This window comes from Pezoporus occidentalis, unplaced genomic scaffold, assembly GCF_034315485.1.
Source record: "Pezoporus occidentalis ecotype Australia unplaced genomic scaffold, CSIRO_AGI_Poc_V1 ctg35, whole genome shotgun sequence".
Taxonomy (NCBI): Eukaryota; Metazoa; Chordata; class Aves; order Psittaciformes; family Psittacidae; genus Pezoporus; species Pezoporus occidentalis.
The window spans coordinates 9,222,604-9,236,747 of NW_026915483.1; the positions used below are offsets into that span (position 1 = coordinate 9,222,604).

At 47.5% G+C, this 14,144-nt stretch overlaps 1 protein-coding gene across 1 annotated transcript; it reads right to left on the reverse strand.

Annotated features, from left to right (window-relative positions):
* Positions 1-3,682: 3,682 nt before the first annotated feature.
* Positions 3,683-13,553, reverse strand: SSUH2 (ssu-2 homolog). The gene is given in 8 exon segments (XM_062630193.1): positions 3,683-3,927; positions 5,314-5,421; positions 6,972-7,083; positions 8,130-8,222; positions 9,517-9,602; positions 10,476-10,534; positions 11,915-11,975; positions 12,810-13,553. Coding segments are annotated over 8 exon segments (795 nt in total). The 5' UTR covers positions 12,939-13,553; the 3' UTR covers positions 3,683-3,780.
* Between the last annotated feature and the right edge of the window lie 591 nt (positions 13,554-14,144).

A 14,144-nucleotide genomic window follows, 5' to 3' on the forward strand; every position in this document is an offset into this window, starting at 1 on the left:
TGCTGCAGCAACCAAAGTAACAGCCAATTTAAGCAAACACACAGTTGTGCTCGAGCTGCAGCCTGCCTTTGTGGTGTCTGTAACTCCAGGCAGCTGCACAGGCACACAGGGTGCGGGTGCCCAGGAGGATGCTGGATGACTCCCTAGGCAGCAAGTCCATAAAGAGAAATTAAGGAGCTAGGCAAGGCCCCCAAGCATCCCTAGTTATGGTGCTGGGGAGCATGAGAGGAGGAGATGGCAGAAAACTTCCCTTCCAACCCAAACCATTCAATGATTCTATGAAAATAGCCATGCTCATCTGCCATCCCTAAAGAGCATCTCTGACAGTCAAGCCAACCCAGGGTGCCTCTGCTCTCACACAGCAGCACCTTACAAAGCTTTGCTTTCTTTAAAGCACGGGATAAGGATTTGAACATCATCACGTTTCTTGCCTTGTTCCCATGCAGCATTAATAATAAAATTAGTAGTGCAGTTATTAATAACAGCAATGACCCGGGTGCTCTGCTAGTGCAGACGCTGGAGCACAGGCTGGCAGGCAGAGCAGGAGGGCAGAGCTCTGCTTCCCTTTGCCCTGGCAGAGGCCAGCCATCTCCCCAGGAATTTTATAGTTTCCTGTGGAAGAGGTCCCACTCATTCATCAGGCATTGAAACGTATATCCAGGCCAAGTATGTATTTATTTTTGATCTAAATATAGTTGAAGTTCTATTAAAAACACGCCAGGAATGGCAGGGCTCCCACCCCAAAACTGTCACAGAGGGAGCCGGCACTGGCTTCTGGTGTCAGTCCCTTGTTCCCACACATGCCTTCATCCAGGGATGCTCGTCCTGCCTTGTCTGGGTAACGGTTTAGCACAGGGATTGCAGCCCAGCAAGTGAGTGCAGGAAGGGCTGATGGCCCCCCTCTGGCTGCTCCCACTATCCCTCCCGACCCCACCATTCCCAGGTAAGATGCGTGGCCACAGCATTTCCAAGCATGGGAACAGAGGCAGGCTTGAGCATCTAGCAGAATCCAGAGCTCTCAAGCACTCCCGTGGTGAATGCCTCTTGCCTTTGCCCTGGCAGCAGATGCAGAGAGGATAAACTTTATCTCGTGCTTCAAGAATGACTCGATGAGAGTGAAGAGGGGTTTGTATTTGTTTCTGAACAACCACTAGCAACTGCTCAGTCCAAAAGGAATCCAGCCTGATGATTATTTAGGCTATTTGGATTGCTTCTAAAGCTTGTGCAAACTGTCTGGTCCCTCCCTGTTGGTGGCTCGGAAGAAAGCCACCCTTCTTCCTTCCCTTTTTGCCCGGATGGTGTTGTGTGGTCTTCTCAAACAGCAAGGTTCCCTCAGGTACCCTCTACAGAAGACACGACTGTACCTGCAGAGTGGCTGGTAGTTGCATCTTGATGCTCCCACAGGGATTCAGCCTGGCTGCTGATTCTGCTCATCCCAGCCTCTGAGCCTGAAACCCCCCTGCACCTCCCTCCTCACCAGCCAGCCCTAACTCCCTGCCTTGTGGAAGCCATCTCCAGCTCTTTCTGTGCTCTCTGTTGTTGTCGTTCTCTACAATTTACCTTCTGTGTATGCACCAAATCATACCCATTTCTATGCTGATGCGCAGCAGTTCAGGTCTCCCTGCTGATTTGTTGCCCAGCTTCAAGCTGAATGGGCTCAGCTCCCACCCAGGCTTAGTTTTTCACACAAGACAAAACTAAGCCCTGCCTGTGGTTGCAGAGACTACAGTGAAGTTCCTGCATGTAGACAGTGTGAGCTCTCCATGACCATAGTGATGGTTCCTGCAGCTATTTCCAGGGGATCCCAGCACTGGAGCTTGCTGCTCAGTGCTGCACAGGCCACCCAGCCTGATGGGCTGCAGGATCAAGCTCATCCAGTCATTTGTCAGCCTTAAGCAGGTCAGGGACTTGTTTAACCCAAGTAAAGCCAGGCTAAAAGTGCATTAGATGAACCTGCTGAAAGCAATCTGTCACTACCAGGCAGGCAGGCTGCTTGATTAATGTGCCCCCATGGGCTGCTCCACTAAGCCTGGCTATAGAAAATGCATATATATCTATATGTAAGTACACAGCACATATGGGAAGGACCAACTTTGCATGTGCATCCTGCAGTGCTGCCTAGGGAAACCTGCTGTCACCTCCTTTGTGCTCTCAAAGCTCTGAAGTGAAGGTTTGCCAAAAAAAAAAAAGAAGTGACATCCTTGTGGATTTTTACAACTGAACAAAGTTTTGCTAGGAAAAATGTAGGTGGTGTTTTTTTCTCTTCTGGGGCATGCTTGTATGGGCATGCAAAGGTAAGGAGCCGGTCCAGAATTAGCAATTAAAACCCCAAATGTTTCAGCATGGCTTAGTAAGGAGGCTATTAGCGCCTGCACTCCCTTTGCGGCAGAGCAGTGCTGGGGCTGATGGAGGAGCGCATTGCTCTGTGCAGGGTGGCACTGGGGAGCATCACTCTGTGCCAGGACAGCAGCTGCTGCGTGTGTCTCTCCCCCACAACAAAATCAAGAAAGCTCAGATTAGCAGGAACAGGATCGGTTTGTTCATTTTAGAAATAGCATTAGAACACACTTCCTTTACAAGTTAATTTTCAACTCACGTGATTAAAACTTGTCAGATGCTAAATGTCCTTTCCCAGTTGTTTTCTCTTTCCTCTCACCCCTCACAATCCCCATTCAAGCTGATGTATGGCACTCTAAGTCTTCAAAGTTTCCCAGCCCCTCGATCTGTTTCTCCCATTTGGATTTTGCTGTGATGACCTACAAACCCCGCTGGCACCCCAGTGACAAAGAGCACCAGGCTGCAGCCAGCACACCCCCATTGGACACTGCAGTGTTGGGGGCTGCCCATACCACCCATGCAAAACCCCTGTGTAAGGCCCCAGACAGCACAAGAACTATGTAAAAATTTAAAAAAAAAAAAAAAAAAAAGTCACCGGGGAGGAGAGGAGGGTTTTTTGATTTGTGTTTAAATATGAATGTTGGTGTCTTTCTGTTTGCTTGCACGTTTCTGAAATTTGTAGGGTCTGTTTGCTTCCTCTCCTCAAGTTCTACACTGCAAACACTAGTGTTTGCACTTAAATTAAATTAGCCTGAAACCCAGAGCAAGCCAAAGTTCTCCTGCAAGCTTTTCTGGGATAAACATTGCCGGATTGGTGATAGAGAAAACAATGAGAACAGGGCGGAACTGCCACCTGCAGGCACTTGAGCCACTGACCCTTGTCTGGATGAGGCCCAGGAGTAGCCCCAGGGCAAAGCTCATGCCCCCAACCCACAGGCACAGCTGCCAAGGGCATCACACACAGCACATAACAGTAGGAGCCTGTTGTTAGACAATGATTTTCATATTGGTACAACCTCAGATGCTGGGTATTTAAAAACGGAATCCTTTAAAGTCTGACTTGCTAATTGGATAGATTTTTAAAAATACATCATTATAGATTATATAGTAACTCAGGAAAATGGACAAATAAAATGGGCAAAGAAAGGACCAGCCATAAACTGCATAGCTGAACTGAAAATGTCGATACCCATCACCTTCATGATACAGCATTGCAATGAGAAAGGAAAATATCCAAAGGGAGAAATCTTTACCCAGAGGCCTGATATGCACCCAGCAGGAGTCCTGGAGCTGGCCCCAGCTCTGAGATACAAGGGGTTTGAAGGGAGAGGCATGTTGCACTCAAGCATGCCTGGGAGCAAGGTCCTGGAGCATCCCTGCTCCCTGAAGGGGTTTCACTAGGTAATCACTGCCAGAATCATGCTTTTCTCCCAGCACCAACTCTCAGATGATGGCACAGCTGCAGCAGCACCTCTCAGGGTAGTCCAGTGCATACACCTTGTTCTGGAGCCCATAGATGTAGTAGAGGTAAGGCTTCCCTGAATACTAGTAGTGAACTTCTGTGAGGGAGATTAGCTCAATTGTTTGACTCTGGGAAAGGAAAACTTCAAATTAAATAAGCACTTTGGAGCAAGTGCTGTATCTTGCTTTAGACCAACACACGTAGTGTAGAAAAAAGCCCCAATTTTTAGGCACCTCCACCAGTGATGCCTGCACCGTGTTGTGTTACTGCAGCAAAAATTGCTGCATATTTAACCTCTGCTGCTCTGCTCCCTTCCTGTCTGAGGGGGAAGGAAGATGCTTTCATCTCCATTTCTGTGGTAATTATTATTCCCAGCTGAATCACAGGAGGCAGTGCTATGGTGGCACCTTGCCTCCTCATGGAGGGCCCTACTTTGCTCCGTTCCTTGTGGTGCTCAGCAGCCATTCAGGTCTCCTGACCCACTCTGGCTCTCACCTCCTGCTGCAATTACAAGTGCAAAGCCTCAGTTTTAGATAAAGCTCAATGTCTGCTGGGCTCCAGCCCCTCTAACTCCAGAGGTTATCTATGATCCTGATATTTACCTCCAGCACACAGCCAACACCATAAGAAGCCAGAATAGCATCAGCCATGCAAAGAAGAGGAGATTTTACCCTCCTCCAGATTGCTCTAAGTGATGCTCATTGTTAAGCAGAACAACTTCAGCCAACCACAGGCAGAGGGGGTGAAAAATTCAATGAGGAAAGCGCCAGGAGAAGGCAGCCTGGATCAACATAAATACCACGTGGTGCATGGATGTGCCAGGGCAGGTTTTCAGCACCTGCTTGCCTATACAGTTAAGGGATGCTTTGGCTGGGATGCAGCAGCCTAGTGAGCAAACTGCCTTTGATGCTGAGAAGTGGAAATTATAGGCTGGAATTAAGTTGGAAGGCAGAAATTTGCCAAAGAGCTGGTTTTGACAGACCACATGGAAAATCAAACCATCTCCCTTTAAGTTTATTTTGGTCTTGAAGTTTACTTGCATTTTTAATGTGAAACCTTCTCTTTCCTGTGGGTGAAAAGACAGTATGTTCTAGCTAAACTTTTGCATTTGCAATCATATTTATAATAGCAGCAGCAGACATTACGACACACTAGCGAGAATCAGATGGAGTGCAATCCTAATGTTTGTTCTAAAGTAGCTTCTAAGATAAAAATAGCAGCAATAAATAACGTTTGCCAGGGCTTTGGAAAGGTAAAAGGAACAGGAACAACATCAGTCACCTACATCCTTCAATTCCTAAGCATTTCAAAGAAACTATTTCCCTGGTATTTCACTTGATAACAAAGATCTCTTTGGTAATTATAATTTCCTTTTCATTTGCTAAGGATCACCTCTAAATGAAAGGAAATGAGTGACTATTCCCAACATCTTATTGTGTTTAACCAGCCTCTAATCCACCATGGCTAGCAGGGTGTGCAGCAGGCAGGGGAACATGCCAGCAGCTCCCCATTACCTGCTGGAGGATGCAGGAGGACGTGGCCAATGCTGCTCTGTGCTCTGCAATGACTCACTGCTAGGCCAGGGAGATCTCGGGTCCAGGGAAGTCAATGATGGGGTACACCTGCAAGAAATAAACCCAACAGGGCAGAAGGGAGACCTGTTTGAGAAATACATTCATTTCACCTGTTACAATGGAAGATCTGGGCTAATAATGGCAATATGTAGAATAAACACTAAGGTCAGAGTCACAAAGGCATGTCCATCCCACCCTTGCAGTGCAGAAGTGTCCAAAATAGTGCCTGGCCTCTCCAGACAGAGGTTTATGCTGTCCATAGAGCAGGACAGCATGGGGAGAGGCTGCTGTTCCTAAGCTGGCAGGTTTGATTAAAAACTGGCATTGGGTGACTCTGTGCCCCATCAGGATTTGCTGTCACCTTCTTCCAGCAGCACAGCACTGTTAAACCTGAAAGGCTTTTTAAAGCCTTTGTTTTCCCTCAGAATGTGGGCACTTTACAGACCTACCGGGCTTTTGGGGCAAAGCAGAACTAGTTACGAATGCAGTTACTTCTTGCATAGCCAGGAGTGATAGCTGTTTATGTGAGAGTCCCGCTGATTTTAATGCTCATAGGACTTCAGATCTAAAGCATTCATTGGAGAGCGACTCAGATTCTAAAGCATGATTCAAAACCCAAAGGGATTCTGCAACACCAGATGCAAAGTCTTCACTACAGATGCATGACATTGAGTAATAGCTCTCTGGGGGAGAGCTGGCTTGTGCTTGGATGCTGCCTATCTCCCAGGCCTAGTACGTGACTAAAGTTTCTACAGGTTACTGAAAAACAGCTAATAAATAATAAAAAGGCACAGTTAAACCCTCACTCACTCGCATTTGCATTAAAAAAGGAAACTCAGGCTGAGGACTGAGCAGTACAGAAATGGCATTGGCTGTGAGAGAACACCATGCTTCAGACGGTTTTGGACTGTTTTGCCCCAGAATTTTGCAGGTTTATAGGGGCAGATTCCCTCCAGGAGCCCTGTACCACAGGAGCTGGAGGACAAGAGATGTCAGCATTGATGGACATCTTGCTTAAGGGCTCTGCACTGCAGGTACCCACAGCAGCCCAGTGAGCAGCCCTGGCCAGAACAGCAACTCTGTGCTGGATCCTGACTCCTACCTTGGAGATGAGCTCCTGGTTTGCTTGTTGATGGCAGTGCCATGCAGGCGCTCTGTCAGGGGGCAGGAGCTGCTGTCCCATGCTGTCTCCCTACAAAGCCTGCAGCCAATAGCACTGACAGTACTGTGCAAGCTGTGGGAAATGCACAAGGGGCAACAGAAAAATCCCGAGGGATGGATGTGCTATTGGATGTCTCCTGCTATTACTGGAGAGATGAAGATGACTACTGAGAGAGTTCTGCTACTCTGGCAATGGCCACCAAAAGCAACCTGTGGCGACTGAGCACCAACTGCTGCAGCACTGGTTGGTCACATTTTGTCAGACCGAAAACCCAACAACTCTCAGTTCCTCAGGGAAAACTAAGGATGCTCTGCACTACCAAGGGGCAGTGGCTCATTGCTGTGTCCATAGCAGCTGCTGGTCACCATGAGAAGCTATTGAACATTCCCCTTTTTCACAGCCACTCAGAAGGGATCCCCTCTGGCCTGGGAGTAGCATTCATCATCAGATTTTCATCTTTACATATACTCTCTCTACTGACTTTGCTGAGCAGCTCTCCTGGGAAGTTCAGATGATGCTCAGAAACAAATTCAAAGACATTGCTCTTCCTGCAAGAGAAAGGGAAAACAACCAATCTGAGACTGGTTGTAGGGCCCTGAGCTATCTCCAGGCTCTTTCTAAATGCCCAGTTAATGCTTGAATGCTCCCAAGGACAACAGTCATGCCTGCCCAACCTTTGTGCTCTCCCTCATTAGCTTCTTAATCACTGTGTGTATGCAACAATCATGGATGACTCCTCATAAATAACCCTGAAATCAGACCTTCATGGTGATCACCTTCCCCTACAGCTTTTGGTGTCTCCTACGTCCATTAACTCCTTGCGGCAGACAAGGTCTTTTCTTCCCTTTCCAAAGCCACAGCTCCTACTGCAGGGAACCATCTTGCTCTACTACCCATAGGACACTGGCATGGATAGCAGCTGGCGATGGCCTCCAAAGGAGCTGGAGGTCTCATCTGGTAGACCTGTGCTTGTCTGGGATCATGTAGCTGTAGGGCCGTGCACCCCCCAGGAGTCCCACCAGTGAGGTGGGCATGGCTGGGACAATTTTCAATCTCCCAGGATGGACAGAGATGGTGTTTGAAAAACGAAGGTGCTCACGCAGGGAAATTGAAGACATTTAGTACAAAATGGGAAAGTACTCAGGAAGCACTCAGCAGGGCAGGTAACGGGCTTTTTGCTAAACCTCACAAACTAAGATCTTTTTCAGCCCTATCTGTTATCTCTGGCACTACAGCTCCCAAATGGGAAATGCCAGAGCAACACCACAGCCAGCAGCCTTGGGTCACCAATGCCCTAGAACATTGCCCCAGCTTTGAGTCTGGGCTGCGTCAGCTCGTACCAAGCTCAGTTCCATTTCTGAGTTCTTGTGTGCCCTTGGAACACCCTTCACTTCTGTGAAGCCGCTTCAGCCCCTACCATGCCCCACAGGCAAGGCTGCCATCACTAAGGCCTAAAGCTGCCCCTCTAAGCCCTTGTTTCTGCCTGACCAAAGGCAATACTCTCCCAGCTTCTCCTCAGGGAGCCCAGCTGAGCTCCCAAACCTTGTAGTAGAATAAGGAATAAAAGTAACAGCTCTGAACCCATGCTGTTCACCAGGTTATCACCAGCTGCTTGAAATGCTGCAGCTTTTTCTCTCCCTGACAGGTCACACAGGTCTTGCTGCCCCAACCAGAACAGGTATTGCACCTTTGAATGCAACAAAATGGGGTTTAAACAGGATGCAAACACTGTCCATTTTGAGTCCTGTGGACCCAGGAGTGATTTATTTCAGAGTGTTTGTATAGCTCAGTAGCTACAGAAGTCAATAATAGCACATGCACCACGCGTACATCCCCCCTGGTCTGTGACTCATGGGATGCAACATATTTGCTGGGAAAAAGAAATGACTAATTCCAACCTCAAATCTATTTGTAAATGCGGAATTAGTCAAAGAATGCATTTGTACATCTAATTAGGGATAATCACAATTTCCCCACACAACGGTAGGAAGGCAAGTGTCACTTGGAAGATGCCACTGCATGTGCTTCTAACAGATGCAGGAGGCATATGCTTATGCATGGAGCATTTTGATTGCATCAGTGCAGCACAGATTAGCAGCAGTTAACAACTGATTCATTAAGGCTCTTCAAGCCATCATTAGCCCCAGTGGATTCATGCTTTAAAATGACTGCCATGAATATGCACAATACCACCTATGTTATTTTAAACTTAATGGAGCCACATAAACAAAACGGCTTTAGAACAGCACCTTCTCTTTTTTTGTCACTTAAAGAACATTCTAAAGCCTGTTTCATGTTTGGTAAAAAGAGAGGGTGGTAACAATTCCCCAGGCTGCACAGGCTGTGAAACCTGCCAAACCCCAAACGGGCACTGCAGGAACCAGACCTAAGAGCAGCACTGGAGTTTGCAGTTCCATCCAGGCCCATCCCATGCTTTCATTGGAAAACCCAAGGCTTCCTCCAGTTTCCTAGAGGAGCAGGGAAAAGTGACAGTCCTGTAACAGAAAGGTCAAAATAGATGGAAAAAAAGGCAAGCCAAAACATTATTACTTTCCAAAGGCTTAAAAGCTGCTCTCACAAGTTTGGGATGCCAGCTTGGTCCTTGAATACTGGGGCTGAGAGAGCACACAGAATGAATCATAGAATAGTTAGGGTTGGAAAGGACCTTAAAATCATCCAGTTCCAACCCCCCTGCCATGAACAGGGACACCTCCCACTAACCATGTCACCCAAGGCTTTGTTCAACCTGGCCGTGAACACCACCATAATAATAGACTAATAGAATCATAGATGTTAAAATCAAAGTTCTTTTAAAAATGAGAGCAGGGAAAGTCCATTTCTAACCATTTTCCATGGAGAATAAAGCTATTGCTGTATTTATTATTTATTGCTGTATTGCTTTATCTGGTAGGTGATCTTCATGGTAGAAAGTAGAAAAAGCACACAGGCATGTAGAGTATGTCTCATGGAGCCCCTCGTACCTTTTGCGACCTGTGCCTGAGCAAAGCTGGCATCTCTTCTGCTGCTTTAGCCTGTGTCGGGATCCCTTGCACGTTACACACCTTGTCTACAAGCACATGAAAGAGTTAAAACAGGCAGTGACTGCTCAAATTGAAACACATCAGGTTTATAAATCAAAAGCTTTTATGCGCATTAGCAAAATAATTGCTAAGTTAAGATTGCAGAGGAAGGTGTATGTCAAGTACACACATTGCAAAGGAAGAGTGTACCAAATAGCTCATAAACTGTGACCCTGGATCAATCAGGTGTTCCAGTCAAACTCACTAGTGATGCAAATTAGACACAGTTTGGTTGAAATGCCTTTTTTTTCTTACACATGTGGGGTTTTATACATGTTGTTTATTCTCCTAGCTAGCAGTATACTTTTAAGTATTTGTATTTAATCAGATGAACTTTAAGTGGCAAATTTGTGCAATAACAATACATCTTTTGGCTGCCTTGGAATATCTGTGCAAAAGGAGAAATAAAGACAGGAGGCAAGATTTATGGCTGCACTCACATCCCTGGGTTAAGCCTCCTCTCTCATTCAGAAACCCCAAACACAGAAATGAGCACATCTGAAAGACAGCAAACCATTTTTCTTATCTCATGCCTAAGATCTGACCCAATTTCAACAGCGCAGAAGCAAATTCTCCTTCTCACCATCATAACATGTAGGCTATTGATTGAGGACAGGGTAAGACATCTTTGCTACCTGGGCAGGGTTTTGACAGCCCCATTCAGCACCACTGCAGGACCTGGAAGCTTGATTTGAACATGAGCCACTTTGGGATACAGGGTGGCAAAGGGGGAATAAAACAGAATTTGCCCCATGTTTCCAGCCCTCATAATAAGACAGAATGTGTTGCGATTTTACAAATGAACCTGAGCTGAGAGGAATGGGAAATGCAGCCTGGCAGAAGGTTTTCTAGCTCCTTACCTGACCTGTCCCATGGCACACCCTGCACTTGGACCAGCCGTGACCATGGCATCTGAGTCCTGAACTCAGAAGATTATTCATGCACAGAGCTTCCCGGGGACTTTGGGTATGTCATATTATGCACAGGCACCCTTCCTGCATCTATATTCAGTGATAAAATTCTGCCCCGAATTGGAAAGAATCCAACATCATAAAATTGTGCTGTATGACCATTAAAGGAGTCATAAATAATAATTATTTAACAAAGGCAAATATCTGTGCAGTGCTGGCAAAAGAAAGTACTTTTTTTTGTTATTCATCATTTCACTTAAAAAGTAAAATAAATTGTCTGGCTATAGAGCTTGTCAAAAGCTAAATGGGATCTGTCATGGAAACTAATGTTCTCCTAACGTTGGAAAAAAAAAAATAACAAAAGAGGAAAGATTATCCACTGCTGTTTCTCAAAAAGGCTGCAGCAAGATTTGTCCTCAAAGTTCGAGAGGAAGAAAACACCAGGAAGAAGGGATCTTGACTGTTTTCACTGGTGTTTAATGAGGAAAACCCAAAGAAAATGAGAACTGCAAAAGATGCCTGAGGAGCTGAGTATCATGGGGAAGGTCCCCCAGCCCCACAAGGCCATCAATGGGGAAGGGGCTCGACAAGCAGCTAACAAGAAGGGAAGACCCACTCTGACAAGTGCTGAGCGGGGCATTTGGCACCACCATGTCCTGCCCTGGAAGAGTGGGGGATGCCCAACCTCCCCATCCCAAAGGTCCTTTGGGGCATCCCTGGGGGGGGTGCAGCTGCTCCGGGCTCTGCAGGAGGGGATGGCATCTTACCCATCTTGCTGGAGGTGGTGCATGGATGCTGGCCAGCTCCTGGCACTGCTGAGGACCCACAGACTGCATCCCCATGTGAGCATCACACCAGGTACTGACCCTACATGGTCCACGGCACCCTGAGGTGCTGAGCATCCTCCTGCCACCGTGACAGTCCCCATCACTCCCCAGCCCTCCCAGCAGAACCCCCAAGGCAATACAGGCACCTGGGATTAGCTGTTACCCAAAATCCATGGCTGAGGCTCCCCCACACTCCTCAGCAGGCCCATAAAAAGCTTCACTGCGCACAGATGTCCATCTCAATCTTTGCCTATACGTGGCACTTGATAGGAAATTACTGGGAAGTAAGGGCCTCTGCTCCCAGGGTATGCCACAAAACCTCCCCTAGAATGAGAGAAGCAAATTAGGCTTATAAAGGCATTTTGCCCCAGCTTTGTGGGAGCTGCAGAGTCCAAATAGCCACAAGGGAGCAGATCCACCTGATGCATGTTAAACCAGGATCAAGTCACCTCCAGGAGCTACATGAGCCCTGGACAAAGAGCACTGCCACAGACCCCAGCTCCAATGTATAGGTCATATCTCAGAAGAGCTATTCCAGTGGGATTTGGGGTAATCACTTACTGGTGAAGGGCTCAAACACCCACTCGCTTAACCTCGACTCACTGAATGTCTTCAGTCGATACTAGAAGAGAAAAATCACACACTGACCAGAAAACCAACTTGTACAAAGTAGGCATTTAAATGTGAACTGTGATTCGCTAATGCCAGGTCTCAGGAGCATTCCTGGATTTTTCTAACTTGTGTAGAAAAAGCTAGCTGGAGCAAGCGCTGGCACAAAGGAATATCTGCTCTACAGTGCCTATTATAGGGCACTCCCAGCAACCTGTTCCTCAATGCTCTTGCATTTTCTCACCCAAGAAGCCCCAGAATAGGGCACAACAGCACACCCCTGGCCAGCTGGCCAAGCAGGACCCATAGCAAAGCCTAACACAGAACCCACCAGCTTGGTTTGTTGGGTCACCCCATGGACAGCCAGTCCTCAAACCAGGACCGACCCCAGAGCCAGCAAGCACCAAACCTGCAATAACTATCTTCAGATAGAGGAATGAAACCAGGGAATCAAAGCCCACTTTTTCTGTGAAACGAAATGTTCACAACGGCTGGGATGTGGGGCTTTACAGGTCACTCTGCCTTTTCCCAAAATACCAAGCTGCAGGGTAGATTCCTGCAGTTTAGGTAAGGAAAGTGCCCTATTGCCAAAGCTGGGCTGTCGGAAAATGCTTCTACGTGATGCTTTACTGTAGAGGAGGATGGACCTTTCAGCTATAAAAGCTGAATGTCAGCTCTTAAGTAGACTTCCCTTGGAAATCACTTGTATGCTCACATTTAAAGTAGGATGGAAGCTGTTTCATTTAATGAATGGATGGCTCCTCATGGCCTGATGCTACTGTTTGACTGAAAGTTATCCCAGCCCCTCCCAAGAGCTGCCCAAGATGCTGGTTCTGGAGGTACCCACTCAGTAGGTGCCTGGCTGCTGCAGGCACTGGAAGACCAGCTCCCCTGCCACCCTGTTCCCATAGCAGCACCGCAAGGACGTGAAGTACAGGAGGGCTCGCCTGGCCACCGCCTCTGTCATGGGGGGCATGCTGAGAGGCAACGGTGACAGGTTTGTATCTTAACTTACAAAGGGTTAGCAGGAAACATGCAGTGTATTTAACCTGGTACAAGAAAGGGAAGTGGAGCCCGTGTGGGAGCACTCACCCCCTTACCCAATCACAGCTGGTGACTGTCTTATTGCAAAAAGAATAAGGGATTTGTATTCTAAAGCAAAGTCTTCATGCAATATCAGTCAGTATTAAAGGGTGGTCTAAAATAACCCTCGCCTTCAGCAGGCTGGGTAAAGGTTTGAAAGCTGGCTTGAAACATTGATCACTGTCCTGCAGCCATTTTTTCCCCTCTCATTAAGGCTGAGAAACACAAAGCCACCAGATATCCAGTCTGAATCCTTTGTGTAGGTGAAGAAAACAAGCAGGAACAGACTCCCAGCATCCTATCCTACTATGGACTAAATGTTGCTTTTTGAACTATGCTTTTTCCTCTTCCCCATGTACAAAGGAAAAAGGTGTGTTGCGTACTTGCTTTTGGCTTGGGTTTTTTAAAATCCAAGGTGAAAATCAGGAGACAAAAAAAGACAATAAGCAATAAGAGCATAAAGGACACAATAACTGACCCCTGGGAGAAGGACTAGCACAAAACCTGTGTGATACTCATATTCTAAACAAAGCTTTAAGAGTTTGGGCCCCATCTCTGAGGAGGATGCTGCCAGCACTGCTGGTGCCAAGGGGTCTGTGTCTGCCCTGGACATGCTAGAGGCCAATGATGAGTGTGGTGAGGACATCCTTTTTGCCATGTCTGAGGTCCTGGGAGCCCTGCCAGCTCGGGATGCTGATGCAGGGGATCACCTCCCAGCCTAGGGCTGTGCTGAGCTGCATTCAAAAGAAGTGCATAAAACACACGCTCCCAAGAGCTGCTTGCCGGTGCAGCACAAAGGGGTGCCCCCTCCTCTGCTCCCCGCACTCACCCATCAACTCCAGAGGTGGTGACAGGGGTCTGATCCTATAGGAAAGGGCAACTGAGGAATTCAAGCCCAGTTTAAACCCAGGGCAGGTTTTGCTCACAGCTGCAGAAAGATTCAGCTGTAGCACCGAAAGCCAGTCCCAGGTGAGCATTTTGCTTCACTCCAAACATCCCACACACCCCAGCCAGAAGCTGCTGCCTGTTCAGCCCACCCCAGTGCCATTTCCTCAAAGCACTGGGACAGCTCCCAGGTGAGTGGGCAGTGCCTGTGTCC